The sequence below is a fragment of the Eucalyptus grandis genome, chromosome 5 (assembly GCF_016545825.1).
Source record: "Eucalyptus grandis isolate ANBG69807.140 chromosome 5, ASM1654582v1, whole genome shotgun sequence".
Lineage (NCBI taxonomy): Eukaryota > Viridiplantae > Streptophyta > Magnoliopsida > Myrtales > Myrtaceae > Eucalyptus > Eucalyptus grandis.
Genome location: NC_052616.1, coordinates 27826656 through 27839871, shown reverse-complemented (window position 1 = coordinate 27839871; position 13216 = coordinate 27826656). Strand labels below are relative to the sequence as shown.

The 13216-nt window shown below is 40.0% G+C and overlaps 1 protein-coding gene across 1 annotated transcript; it reads left to right on the top strand.

Moving 5' to 3' along the window:
* Positions 1-8122: 8122 nt before the first annotated feature.
* On the top strand, positions 8123-9043 carry LOC104441566 (putative germin-like protein 2-3). Its single transcript, XM_010054712.2, has 2 exons — positions 8123-8231; positions 8508-9043. The coding sequence occupies exons 1-2, from the start codon at positions 8123-8125 to the stop codon at positions 9041-9043; spliced, it is 645 nt and encodes a 214-aa protein (XP_010053014.2).
* Positions 9044-13216: the final 4173 nt, after the last annotated feature.

Sequence of the window (13216 nt, the reverse complement as noted above, 5' to 3'; positions counted from 1 at the left end):
TACACAACAATCCCTTCCTTGGTCGATAGAAAACGATGTTGGTCGATAGAAAGCGATGTCCCAGGACTCATCGTTGACCCTTTCATTTTTAATCTTTCATTATGTGCAAGTGGAAAACTAACCATCTCCCCATCAATAGATAATCAAGCAACAAACAGGGATAGTGAGATGAATAGCAGAAACACAACCTCTACTCATATATACACATTTTTACATTTTCATATTTGATTAACCTACGGGAGATCGTTTCCAATTTACAAGCCCAACAGATGAGGCCAATCCATCCTCTAAGCCAGACCAAAAAGAGACTAGTCTAGGTTAACCCAACTGTACACCAAAAAGAACCCTCGGGCTCGGCACTGCCGTCACTCGAATCCAGTGGACTCAGGCTCCATCGATTCAGAGTTAGAGCCGTACGGGTCTGTCGCTGGTGAAGCGGGGCCATGATTCTCCACTACATCATCATGAGGGTCTAGCTCCATGGGATCCCAGTCATCGTCCTTAGGGCCCCTACCATGCGGCCTGTCAAAACCTCTTAGAGGACCGATCAGCATGTTGCCATTCCGGATGAACCATGCTAGGAACCTATGGGGTATCCATTGCCCCGATCTCTCATCCACCCAGATGGTGGTGAGATACTTTCCGTACAGGTGCACCCGACCCGGGAAGCGGTAGTGCGTCACGACGATATCCTAGTCCTTAAGGATACCGAACCTCATTAGCGGAAGTGTCATCCTAAGGACCTGAAAGTGGTTATACAATAACCAATGAGATATAAATCTCAATGAGTCCTCCCCTAATCCCCTGGTTAGGACACTAACTCAACTCAGGGTATCTCTTCAGAACCACCCCACAAACAAACAATGACCCACAACTAATAACCAACAATCAATAGTCGGTTCGCATGCAACCTTACCCAGTATGCCATACCCTGCACATTGAATCTCAGCATAATATACGCAATGCACATGGCCATTAGATGATGTAGTTCATCAATTACATACAAGTTGCGTCATAAGCGATCTCACTTGGCCATTGCCACACCCTACATGTTATCGATTCATGCGTGTGTATCATAATTAACGTGCTCAACTCATGCACAGTCAAAACCAAAGATGCCATGATTCACACATGCTCTTGCACTTTTGTGCGCCACCTATCATGCATCACTCGATCACACAAGTCCCAATTATAAGGTAAAATCGTTATGACACGTCCCATACCGTGCCACACAATTTTACCTCATAATAAGGCCCAACCATCTCAACTTTCACGCGTGTTCCAGTTACTAATGACCTACCGACCATAGCTAACTTTCCAATTAGTGTTCATCCACCTCAATACTCATGTGTGCTCCAAATAATAATGACCTCTCGGCCATGGTTAACTTTCCAGTCAGCGCTCATCCGACTCTCGCTGGGCTACCGATAAAAAGATCAAGCTTCGTCCTGCCCCGTCGGGCACGGCTACGTCTCGAACTCCCGTTCAGACAATTTCCCAAAAAGGGACATCAATCAAGAATCTACAACGACCGACTTCTGACTCCCGTCGGGTATCGTCCCCAAACTCTCGTTGGGTGACGGTCCAACATTCGATCACACAAACATACCTCCTCAATTCCTTCTCTCATAAAAACGATCCATTTCTAATGTCCCTTGGACAATCCATATTTCCATTCTTGTGAAAATTACTCAATTCATGTGGATGCCCATGCATTTACACACTCATTCACTTCATAGGATTAAAAAGTTCTTCTTAGATACAAGGAAATGATTCAGTTCCAGAGACAAAGATCGTAGTTCTCGAACAAGCAATCAAAAAGATTCTAGAGCATCTTAAGGTTTAGGTATTGTATACATGAATTTAGAATACTTTTCATTCTCGAGTGAACAGTGTCGTGAACAGTAAAATTCCATAATTTAATAATTAATAAATTAAATCCAACAATCATTAAAACAACAATTAAATTAACCAACCAATCAATTAAAGCTAAACATGTTTAATTAATCACATAAGCCACACTAAGCGAGTAAAGCAAGATTAAACTAAACTAATCGTAGCCACTAATCTAACCACCTATCTTAGACTAACATAGCTTAATTAAATCTCCTAAGCTAGAATCAACACTAATTAAAGCAATCCTAAGCAAGTTTATACAATAATCAAGGGATTATGAGCTAAACTCATTCGTTAAATGGGCCGAAGACACGCACGCGGCGGCAACGACGGAGGCGACGCACCGGGACCTTAACCACGATGATCCAAGGTGGTCCTAAGGCTGAAACAGCAGCCACAAGCTCGAACTAGCTTTGTAATTCCAAGAAACCGAATGGCAGAGGAGGAAAATGAGTAAAATGGCTTCGCTGGAGCTTCGGCGAGGGGTTGGCTGGCAACCGGTGGCACTAGGGGGTCAAGGGAGAGTGGTTGGTGGCTGGGTCGGGCGGAGGAAGGATCAAAATGAGAGAAAAAAGGAGAAAATTGCAAAATAGGCGGACTCAAGCGGAATCTGGCAACTGGTTCCTTCTTGCCGGCGGATCGTTTCGGCGAGCGGCAGGGTGCTCCAATACGGTCTAGATGTGCTAATCACGATGGTGGGTGGAGCATGAGCTAATTCACACGGGAATGTAACTTTTAACTCGAATTTTTGGAGAAAGGTCAGCTAGAGCAGAACAAGACTAGATAATCGAACTAGCACTAGCTTTTGGCTAGCCAATGGGTCAAATGGCGGCTTCGACCGGCGAGCGGTCAACTCCAGGTGGACATTCTAGATGTCTTTGACACGGTGGTGGGTGGCATGGGAGTTGATTCGTTCGGGAAGCCGACAATCAACTTAAATCTTTGGAGGAAGGTTTGTTGGAATAGAAGTAAGAAAAAAATGAGGAACAACGGGAGAGAAGAGCTTGATGGTTTGGGCTGAAGGAGGAGGAGAGAAAGAGGATTGAATTGCTGTAAAACCTCATCAAAGCCCCAAATCCCTATGCACATCATCTCATCTTTCTCTCTCTTGCTTTGCCTTTATCCATTTGCTTTTAGGGGCAAAATGGTAATTTCCCCTTGCACAAATTCCCAATCTGCCCTTGGGCAAAATTTGATGGGCGGGCCTAAGAAATGGGCTTGGAAATGAATAGTAATGGGCTCGGGAATTGGTTGGGCTCAAACGGGCTTAAGGTTTAGTAATAGGCTTGGAAGAAGGAATAGTAGTTTTAGGCCCAATGGCCTCAATATCTTGTCTTGGGCCTTCCATGGTGGCTGTCCCACCTTGGGCCTAAGGCCCACATTGGCTTTGCTCGGCCCACGTTCTCATGGGCTTGCCTTCTTGGTCTTTAAGTCCTTTTTCCCCACACTCGGCTTGCTCGACATCGTTGATTGTCGAAGTTGCATCATTTAAAGTCCGTCTTGGACATTCCCAATAATTTGAAGTCCAATCTTGGGTTTTCATGCCACGTCAATTTTGCCCAAATGCCATTTTTGGTACAACTCAGGCTGACATGTGCGACTTTGAGAATTCACGCCTAATCAACTCGTGCCTTACCACGTTCAAGACATCTCAACACATGGACGTCATTGACTACATGAATTTGCGGAGGATATATTCTTATTTCAAAGTACACGATTATTGAGGATCGACCTAGGGTCGTTTGCGGGCTCAATAACAGCAAACAAAATCACTCGTCGTTCCATTATGTTCTGTCCGTGAATTGACTTCTAGTCGTCCTTAAAATCGGTCTGTCTATCTATAGGATCGTCCTCACGCAAGTCTTACTGTCAAGTTGTTTTCCTAGGTCAAGTCCTTTAGTCGTATGAGTTTTGTCCTCATTAGCATTTCCCTTCAAGATCATAATCTCATGAGTGATCAATTGGGTGAGATCAACTAACAATACATTGGCAAAATTCACGTTCATTTATCCCACAAAGAGCTCGAATTTCAGAGTGTCACATTACCAACTTTCTTCACATTGTTTATAAAAAAGTTTGACTTTACCAATACTATGCAAAATTACCAATCTTCATTTTTGTGACTTACAAAAGCTTCTTCGATTAAATTATGAACTATTTTTGGATTATCTATTCCCATTAAATTTTTTACTAAATTTAATTTTAATTTCAGTAATAATATGCAAGAACATTCCATATTGTTAGTAAGATATAAAAGGCTTAGCGATGTAAAATATCATATTATTCAAGAAACCCTAGTAGCTATCAGAGTGAATGACCGTCAACAAACAAAGGCATTATAGGGCATTGTAGTTCTTATCAATGACTTCTATCATTTCATTGATATCAAGTGAATTGCTAGAAACATGTGAATTGTGTGGCTAACCCAATACATAATTTCGTAAGCGGATTGCGGTGGGTTATGATGAGTAAAAGATCTTCTTTCTAGTGACATTCAATTCATAACGATTTCATTTTCAAGGTCTAATGTTGAAATAATTTCAGTGATTTTCTTGACTTTGTGCATGTTAACAAACAGTTTGCAATGTCTCGACTTTTAAAAAACGTTAGAGTCAAATAGTAATTGAATCGAAGAACTTTTTATTTTTACGTCATTTCAGAAACCTAATGACTTGGTCATATAATTATGTAAAATGAAGGTTTCAATCTTCGCAAGAGAAGGAAATAAACAAATACTCAATTACCAGAGTAAACAGAAATTTATGCTCAATCTCATGGATACATATCAAAAGCCACATTAAGTCATAGGTATGGCTTGGAGGGAGATCTTTCTTTCACATCTTTCAAGACCACCATAACTATGATGTCAAAAAAGCGAAAATAAACGATTTTAGCCCTTACAAAAAGAAAAACTAAATCTTAAGTTTTTCTCATGCTCATGTCATGTTGAGATTCCAGAAGAAAAAGTTACAAAGTCCAATCCATTTTGTCGTAATCAATTAGTTAACATATTGGTTAACTATATTCTAAAATACATAAACAAATCATTGTATTGTCAAATTATCTAGGGAAAATTCCAAAATAAGAGTCTGAAGTACCTCTAGTTTATGAAATAAGGGTTTAAAGTAAAATTTGTTTCAAATAAAAGTCCAAGGTGATTAATTTGTATTAAATAAAGGTCTGAAGTGGCCATTATCAATTTCAAAAAAGGGGCCTAACCTCTTAGATTGAAGGGTATTTTTGTCGTTTATTTAATTTTTTATCTCTCTCTCTCTCTCTCTCTCTCTCTCTCTCTCTCTCTCTCTCTCTCTCTCTCTCTCTCTCTCTCTCTCTCTCTCTCTCTCTCTCTCTCTCTCTCTCTCTCTCTCTCTCTCTCTTCTTTTTATTTCTTTTTCCCCTTCCCTACGCCAACCATGGTGGAGGTCGTTGGACATAGGCAAGGGCAGGTCTCACCAGTGTTGAGTGAGGTTAGCCCTTGCCTTGCACAACCTTGGCTAGACAACCGTCACCCAACGTTGGTGAGGGTTGCCCTTGCCGAATCACCCTCACCCAATGTTGCCAAGGGTGGCCCTCACTTGAATTGGGTGATCTCCTTTGGCCATTGATGGCGATGGTTGGGGAGGGAAGAGGAACAAGGAAAAAAAGGAAAGAAAAAGAATTCCTTCGTAAATTATGACTATTAACGCCATAAAAGACATTAAAAATTTAAAGGTCTGATTGTTTATTTCTATTTCTATTCCCTAGAACACAAATGTCTAATCTTTTGTTCCGGGGAACAAAAAAATAACAGAAATGCGTTTGTTTACACTTTTTCCCCGAGAACAAATTTGAAACTGAAACAAGAAGTAAAAAAATTTGTTTCTTGTTCTCGGGAACAATTCTGAGGAACACTTCTTTTTTTCTTTCCTTCTTCTTCCTTTTGGCCGGACCTCGCCGAAGCGTCGCTGACCCTCGATGAGGCCGAGCTCGCCCAACCACCACTAGGTTGACGTCACCCAATAGTGGCCTGGCGAGGTCGAGCCTCATCGTGGCTGGGCGAGCTTGGCCTCGCTAGATTTGGGCGAGCTCGAGCTCGCCCAGCCAAGGCGAGGCTGACCTCACGCCGCCTAAGTGAGGCCAAGCCTCACTGGTGGCCTCGGTGGCTAGGCAAGGTCACCAGCGAGGCTTGACCTCGCCCAAGCGGCGCGAGGTTAGCCTCACCTTGGCTTGGCAAGGTTGAGCCTCACACCGGCCAACGAGGCTTGGCGTTGTCTTGGCTGGGCGAGCTTGAGCTCGCCAAGCCACTGGTGAGGCTAGGTCTCGTTGGGCCACTGTTGGGCGATGTCGACCTAATGGTGGCCCGGCGAGGTAGAGCCTCGGGCCCGCATCCCTCATCAGCCGGTCGGCGGCCCAAAGGAAGAAAGAAGAAAAAAAAAAAAAAAAAAAAAAAGTAAAAAAAAAAAAAAAATAGTAAAAATATTGAAAAATTAAAAGAAATAAAAGAATTAAACAAGTTTACCAAATGTATTTCTATTCGGAGTAGAAATTTTTTGCAGATTACCAAGCGTGTTCTTATACTCAAAAATTGTTCCTTGGAATAGAAACAAAAAAAACTATTTCTGTTAAAAAATTGTTCTCCGGAACAGAAATGTTACCAAACGTGCTCTAAGTTATTAAAGAACAATGTAAAGTTACTTAAACTCCTAATTAAAAAGCTGTTTAATGTTGTTGACGTCATTTATTTTAAGATTTTATCTATATAAAAAACTTATAAATAATATATATTGTCGGGTCGGTCCGGGTTGGACCAACCTTGAACTCCTAGGACTGAAAATTAACTCGCACAGTGATGGTCTAGGAATCTTAGGACCAATGACCAATCCAGTTTTTCTGAGAACTAGACCAAGACTGGCAGGGTTGGGCCGATCCAGGGTTGGTCTAGGGTTGACCCTGGATCGATGCTCACCCCTATCCAAAACCTGTTTCTTGAATTGGTTGACACAAGTGTGCTTGTTTGTCTACGAAACACTCACCAAGTCTCCATGTTACTCACATGCCACGCGAAATCCATGCCAACGACCCTATTGAATCAGAGCTTCCTCATTGATTCAGGAAGTCAATATATGGAGCCACCCATTCTTTAGAGGCAAAAAATTTAAGGATAAAAATTGTTAAAAATTGAAGCCCAAGTTGGGTTAGGTATATGTGGTCTAAATTGGGTCGGGTATGAGTAACTTAAATTGTGTTGCATAAAAATGGATCAATATAGTTAAATAAGTCAATTAGGTCAAACCAAATTTCTATTTATTCCAAGCCCGACTTGACCCCTCCCCACTCATTTGACAGCTAGGTACGATGATATTTATAAATTGTTGAAAAATGGCCTAAAATTCATGCCTGAAGAAACTATGTGATAGTATTTTGAACTTAAATATCACAGAACTGTGTCTCACAATTATTCAATCGATGAAAACCAAAGCACATTGCTAGAGTTGTATTCACGAAATTATCAATAGGTAAGATTAGTACAATAACATAAATTTTAAACGCAAACGAAAGTATCTCGTTCTTAATGTATATATATGAAGTGCAACAATAAGCCAAAATATGGCTATTATGAATAGATCAATCATTCCATTAAAGCCTCCCCATTCTCATACCATAATGCATTAGCTACCAAGAAAAGATTTAAAAAAAAAAGAAGAAGAATTTTATCAGGCGTCATTTTCCTATATCAGCACAAAGTAAGAAACAAAATTCTTGCAGCACGTTAATCGAGCTTGCGTTTTCTTATATGTGTTAATGGAACAAAAGCCGAATGGTTAAAAAAGAGAACCTATTTTTGGTTACGTGCCGTGTACTTGGTCAAGGGACAACTTCGTTGATGAATTCTTCTTACGCGTGAAATCGCCTTCTCTCTCAATAAATCCACACACTATAATCTCTATTATGCAAGAGAGAATTGCCTTCATTTTGCATTTGGCAACACAGGGACTCTCATAGAAAGGGACGGCCAAAAACCAAGAGGAGACTCTTTCTTTGGAAAGCATTTTCCTCTTTACATTTATCTGAACCTTTGTTTTCTTCTGCTCTTGCACGCATATAAATACTGGCGACCTCCTCGTAGCATTTCATCCACAGCAACAAACAAAAGCCATCTTGATTACTCACGGAGAGAGAGAGAGAAACGTCACGATTGAAAGTTAAACTCGATCTCTTCATATTGCGGAGGTTTTTGCTTTCGGAGATGGCGAAAAGTGTGCTTTTGATTTGTTTCTTGGGTCTGGTGTTTGCTTTTGCGGCTGCTGATAATAGCCCTCTCCAGGATTTCTGTGTCGCTGAAGCTGGCAGTTCAGGTAATCAATGCATGCTCGTGACTGAGTGAAGAGTTTTGATGGTGCTACTTTTATCCCTAGTAGAACTTTGGCTTCTGCGTAGTTATTTCGAAGAATGAATCCGTCATGTAATCTGAGTGCGGCTTTCATTTGACTAGATAAAGCCCTGATAGCATGCTTTGATGTAATTCATAGGACAGGACGTTTCCTGGCAAAATAATGAGCAAACTACTACTAGAGAAGGCTTATAGTCCATCTGGTGCTTCACTGATTCAATTTTTATTGCTCACAATACAGTTCTCGTGAATGGCCAAGCATGCAAGGACCCCGAAACAGTTCAGGCAAATGACTTCTCCTTCAGTGGGCTCCATCTTCCAGGCAACACGTCGAACCCTGTTGGCTCCAAGGTCACCCCGGTGACCGTGGCCCAGCTCCCAGGGCTAAACACTCTCGGAATCTCCATGGCGCGCATCGACATCGCACCATGGGGAATCAACCCACCCCACACTCACCCACGAGCCAGCGAGATTTTGCTAGTCTTGGAAGGAACCCTCGAAGTAGGGTTCATCACTTTCAACCCCGACAACCGCCTCATTTCCAAGATCTTGCAAAAGGGTGATGTGTTTGTCTTCCCTCAAGGCCTTATCCATTACCAGAGAAATACTGGTTATGGGAATGCAGTTGCCATTGCAGGTCTTGGTAGCGAAAACCCTGGTGTCATTACAATCGCTAATGTCGTGTTTGGGTCGATGCCTGATATTTCTGTAGACATTCTGGCCAAGGCATTCAAAGTTGATAAAACTGTTGTTGGCCAACTTCAGTCAAAATTCTAGAGAAGAATTAGTGGGGAGCTTGTGAGATAATGTCGTTTGAGAGCAAAGTCCGTCAATTCGTTTGTTTAAACTTGTGTTTGGCCATGTATCTTTGAAAATTCAACTTTCTGTTCTAGTGATTGTGAGAGCAAAGTCCGTCAATTAGGCTGGTGTTTTGCTTCCCTTGTATTAATTAATGTTTATAGTATCGTCATTGACGGATTTGTAATTTACAGTTGTGATCCGATTTATTAGTTACTTTTACTCGAGAAAATATTGTGTAGATCTGATTTTCCATGTTAACAATAGAACAGTCCATTAATTTATTGACATGTGGCAAGGTAGATCCCACTTATCAAATTACTCCATCTCTTCTCTCTCACCGTTACTTTCTCTCAACGTAACAGACTCCCTCTTCTCTCTCTCTCTACTTCTCTTTTCTTCTTGTTCAGAGAAAAGAGACTCACCTCCAAGGTCTTGCCGGCCGACAGTGAAGGCGGCCTTGCCCGCAATGGTCTGGGTGAGGCCAGCCCCATCGAATGTGGGCGAGGCGATTCTCGCCAGCTGGGCCGGGCCGCCTTTACCTGCAGCCATGCACTAACCAATTGTTGACAATCATGAAGGCGTAGTGAAGCTCCCTTCCGTGGAATCTGAGCTTTGTACTATTATATTCGTATTGATCAAGAGTTATGTTCTTTTGATATATGAATTTTTTAAGATGTAACCAGCCTACCATGGACAAGATATGGCTTTTAGAAATCAATAAAAAATGACTATTTGCAAATCGTAATTTTAACTAGATACACTTGACATACAACAAATATATAATGTTGACATGTCATACTCCTTTAGTAAATGACAAATGCGATTGACGATCGACTAATATCATTACTTAGAACTTTGCTTTTGCTTTATCAATGTCTTCAAAATATTACAATCTACCCCAATAACAAAAATTCATCGTTGGCGTTGGCAAGGGTTTTGAAAATGCTAGTAGAGAAGACGTATCATCGCACTTAAAAACGATCACGACAGATACGGTAGTTATGGTGAGAGGTGCTAATAGGGATTGTAGGCCCATTTTTTAACTCGTTTTTAAAGGATCAGGTGGTATATGAGTTTTCCGAATTATCGATTACAGGTGTGAGTAGGTTTAGAAAATAAGGGTGCGGTTGTTTGGGAGAATGCTTAATAATAAAAGAAAATGATTTCAGAAATCATTTTTCAGAAAAATTGTTAATTTTCCTTTATTTGGTGATATGTAATGAAGAATGGTTAGTTCAGTAATGGGTTTCGGTTGTGATCCATGAGAAGGAGGCAATTTTGGCCTGCCTATGTTGTGGATTTTATATTATAAAAGATCTGATCAAGGGCACCATCGAGTTTGACTTCCTTGGTGTGACTTCTGGTTTGATTGAAGTATGTATAAAAATTTGATAGTTTCAGGATTTTGTGAGTTTGTGTTTAGGCATGGCGTGCGAAGGAGATTGGCTCTCAAAGCTCAAGCCTTGGCCTTAGGCCCCATTTGGTTCGGCTTTGGGGGAATGTCCAGGGAAATGCAAAAGCCTTTAGTTTAAAGGGGTTTGGCAAAATGCAAATGCTATTTGGTAAACAAAATTATTCCATCAAACTTTGCACACACCTAGATTTGGAATTTTAAAACCTCATTGTCTTATTGAGCAAATAAATTATTTGCATGCTTTGTATTTGTCCAAACCCGACACCTCACCTTTTCACTTTTTTTTTTTCCTGTGAATTTATATCTCCATTCTTGCCACATTTACAACCCTTTTTGAAAATAAAGTTTCAGGATTTTGTGAGTTTGTGTTTTGAACGAGAGAGAACAAGAGGATTCTCCATTCTACCAAATATAAACTTCTTAAAATTAATCCATTTTTCCTTTAAAACATTGTCTTATTGAGCAAATAAATTGGCGTTCAAACCCGACACCTTTTTTTTTTTTTTTCTATTTCTGCCCAAGAACCCATTTTGAAATAAACTTGGCCAATATCAACTCAAAATTATTCCATCAAACTTTGCACACCTAGTTTAAAACCTCATTGTCTTATTGAGCAAATAAATTTCTCATTTCAACTTTTTTTTTCCTTTAAAAGTAGGTCAATTATTCCATACTTCTAGTACCTAATTTATAGGAATTATGTCAATTAATATCTATATGAGAGTTCAAGGTGAATAGTGGCATAAAATTAGTTTGCTTTCAAGTTAGATATTTGGTTTGCATAGCTACTTGAAGCCAATGCCAAAAATCTTAGGACTGATAAAAGAAATTTTTCTCCCATAGTAGACGTGATCTTGTTTTTTTGTAACTAATGAAGGAGAAAAAAGACCATGATGCTAGGTTCTTTGTATATAGATATAGCAGGTCAATGTATTACAAGCAACATGGCTCACGAGGCTTTAATTTTAGAATGTTACTTTATATTATCTCAATTCTTTCCTACCATCACTTCCATGGATATCATCTTTTGGTTTTTCAGGATTTTTGACAATAGTTTCATTGTTTAGGCGGCTGAAGAGTGTACTTCTATGCTTAAGCTTTCAAGTTAATTTGCTTAGAATCACTGATCTACTTTCAGTTTAAAACCAAATGGTTGGTTTGTTCAACGCACGTGAAGAAATAAGATAATTTGGGAACACGACAAAGACAAACATAGAGACAAAACATAGTTTATGACCACGACAATATACCTTTTGACAGATTTTGATTGACTTCACGACCACCCACCACGTAGCTCACCACTTGCCCACAACACAATCAAATTGGGACCACCTCACTTGCTTGTGTTTGCTGTGGATGAACGAATCGGGTCAAGTTGTCAGCGAATCGAGTCTTCGGGTCTTTGGGTCTCTCGTCTTCTCAATTGTAGCAATGAACGAATTGGGTCAAGTTGTGGCCGAATCAGGTCTTTGGGTCTTCAAGTCTTCTCGATTCAGGCAAGAAGCGACAAACAATGGCGTTGGCCAAAAAGGGGCTTGATTCACAAAGGATATTGAGGAAATCGCAAGACGAGATCAAATCAACTCAAAATCTACAAGAATTTCGGAGGAGATCTCACTACGTTTTTTAGATGATTTTGGAAAGAAGCAAGGAGCAGCTGCACGACTTTTCTCTTCTACCTTTTCTCTTTGGCTTTTATATTTTTTTAAAGCAAAACGACGACGTTTTGCTCTCCGGTGCCACGTCAGCATCGGCAACGCCGATCGGCGTTGACTAGGATGCCACATCAGATTTTTCCGACTATGCATGGCCGGATGGACTGAACTAGAACAAAAACAAAAGGTTTAGGACTAAATTGACCAAAAAAAAAAAGTTTAGGCCTGAATTGACACAATTGCAATAGGTTTAGGACTTTTTTGGTAATTTTCCCGACTTCCTTGTGGCGAAGGAGATTGGCTCTAGCTCCAAGCCTTAGCCTTAGGCCCCGTTTGGTTCGGCTTTGGGGGAATGTCCTTGGGGAAATGCAAATGCCTTTAGTTTAAAGATGCAAATGTTGTTTGGTAAACAAAATTGAAAAGATGCCTTGAGATGCAACTTGGGGAAAATTCTGTTTGGTAAACACATTACATTTGGAAAGTCCTTTCATGTGCCAATTATTAAAATTTTGCAACTTTAATTTGTTTAAAATAAAAAACAAAAATCAATGACCTTAACTTTTATATATTATTTTCAAGTTGAGAATAATGTATAAGAGACATATTAATAAAATTTATAATAAAAAAATCACATCAAACTCAATTAAAAATAGAGTAATTTTATTACAATAAAATGACAACAACATATGTATGAAAGAAAGAAATAAGTAGTTAAATATTACAAACATCCTTAACTATTTATCAAGTTCATAGCTATTTCATCACGTAAATGTGCCATGTCAGGGAATGCATTATCATTTGAAGCACTTGTCCCCTCATTTACAACATCATGGTCGACTGAATATCCATACTCAGGATCCAAATCTGCTGTTTCAAAATCCGTATAAGTTATAGCATTTTTTCTTATAAAATTGTGCAAAGCCATTGTAGCTATGATAATTTGCACTTGCTTTTCATAAGGATAATTTGGCATAGTAGTTAAAATCTTTCACTTCATTTTTAATATGCCAAAGGCTTGTTCAATTTCTGAGCGAAGTGAGGAATGTGCACGGTTGAATACTTCTCGATGACCCGTAGGTG

What these genes read in the sequence shown, in the direction of transcription:
- LOC104441566 (XM_010054712.2), top strand. Translation starts at nt 8,123, where the DNA reads ATGGCGAAAAGTGTGCTTTTGATTTGTTTCTTGGGTCTGGTGTTTGCT. An exon ending in CGCTGAAGCTGGCAGTTCAG is followed by an intron (nt 8,232 to 8,507) that starts GTAATCAATGCA and finishes CTCACAATACAG; the next exon opens with TTCTCGTGAATGGCCAAGCA.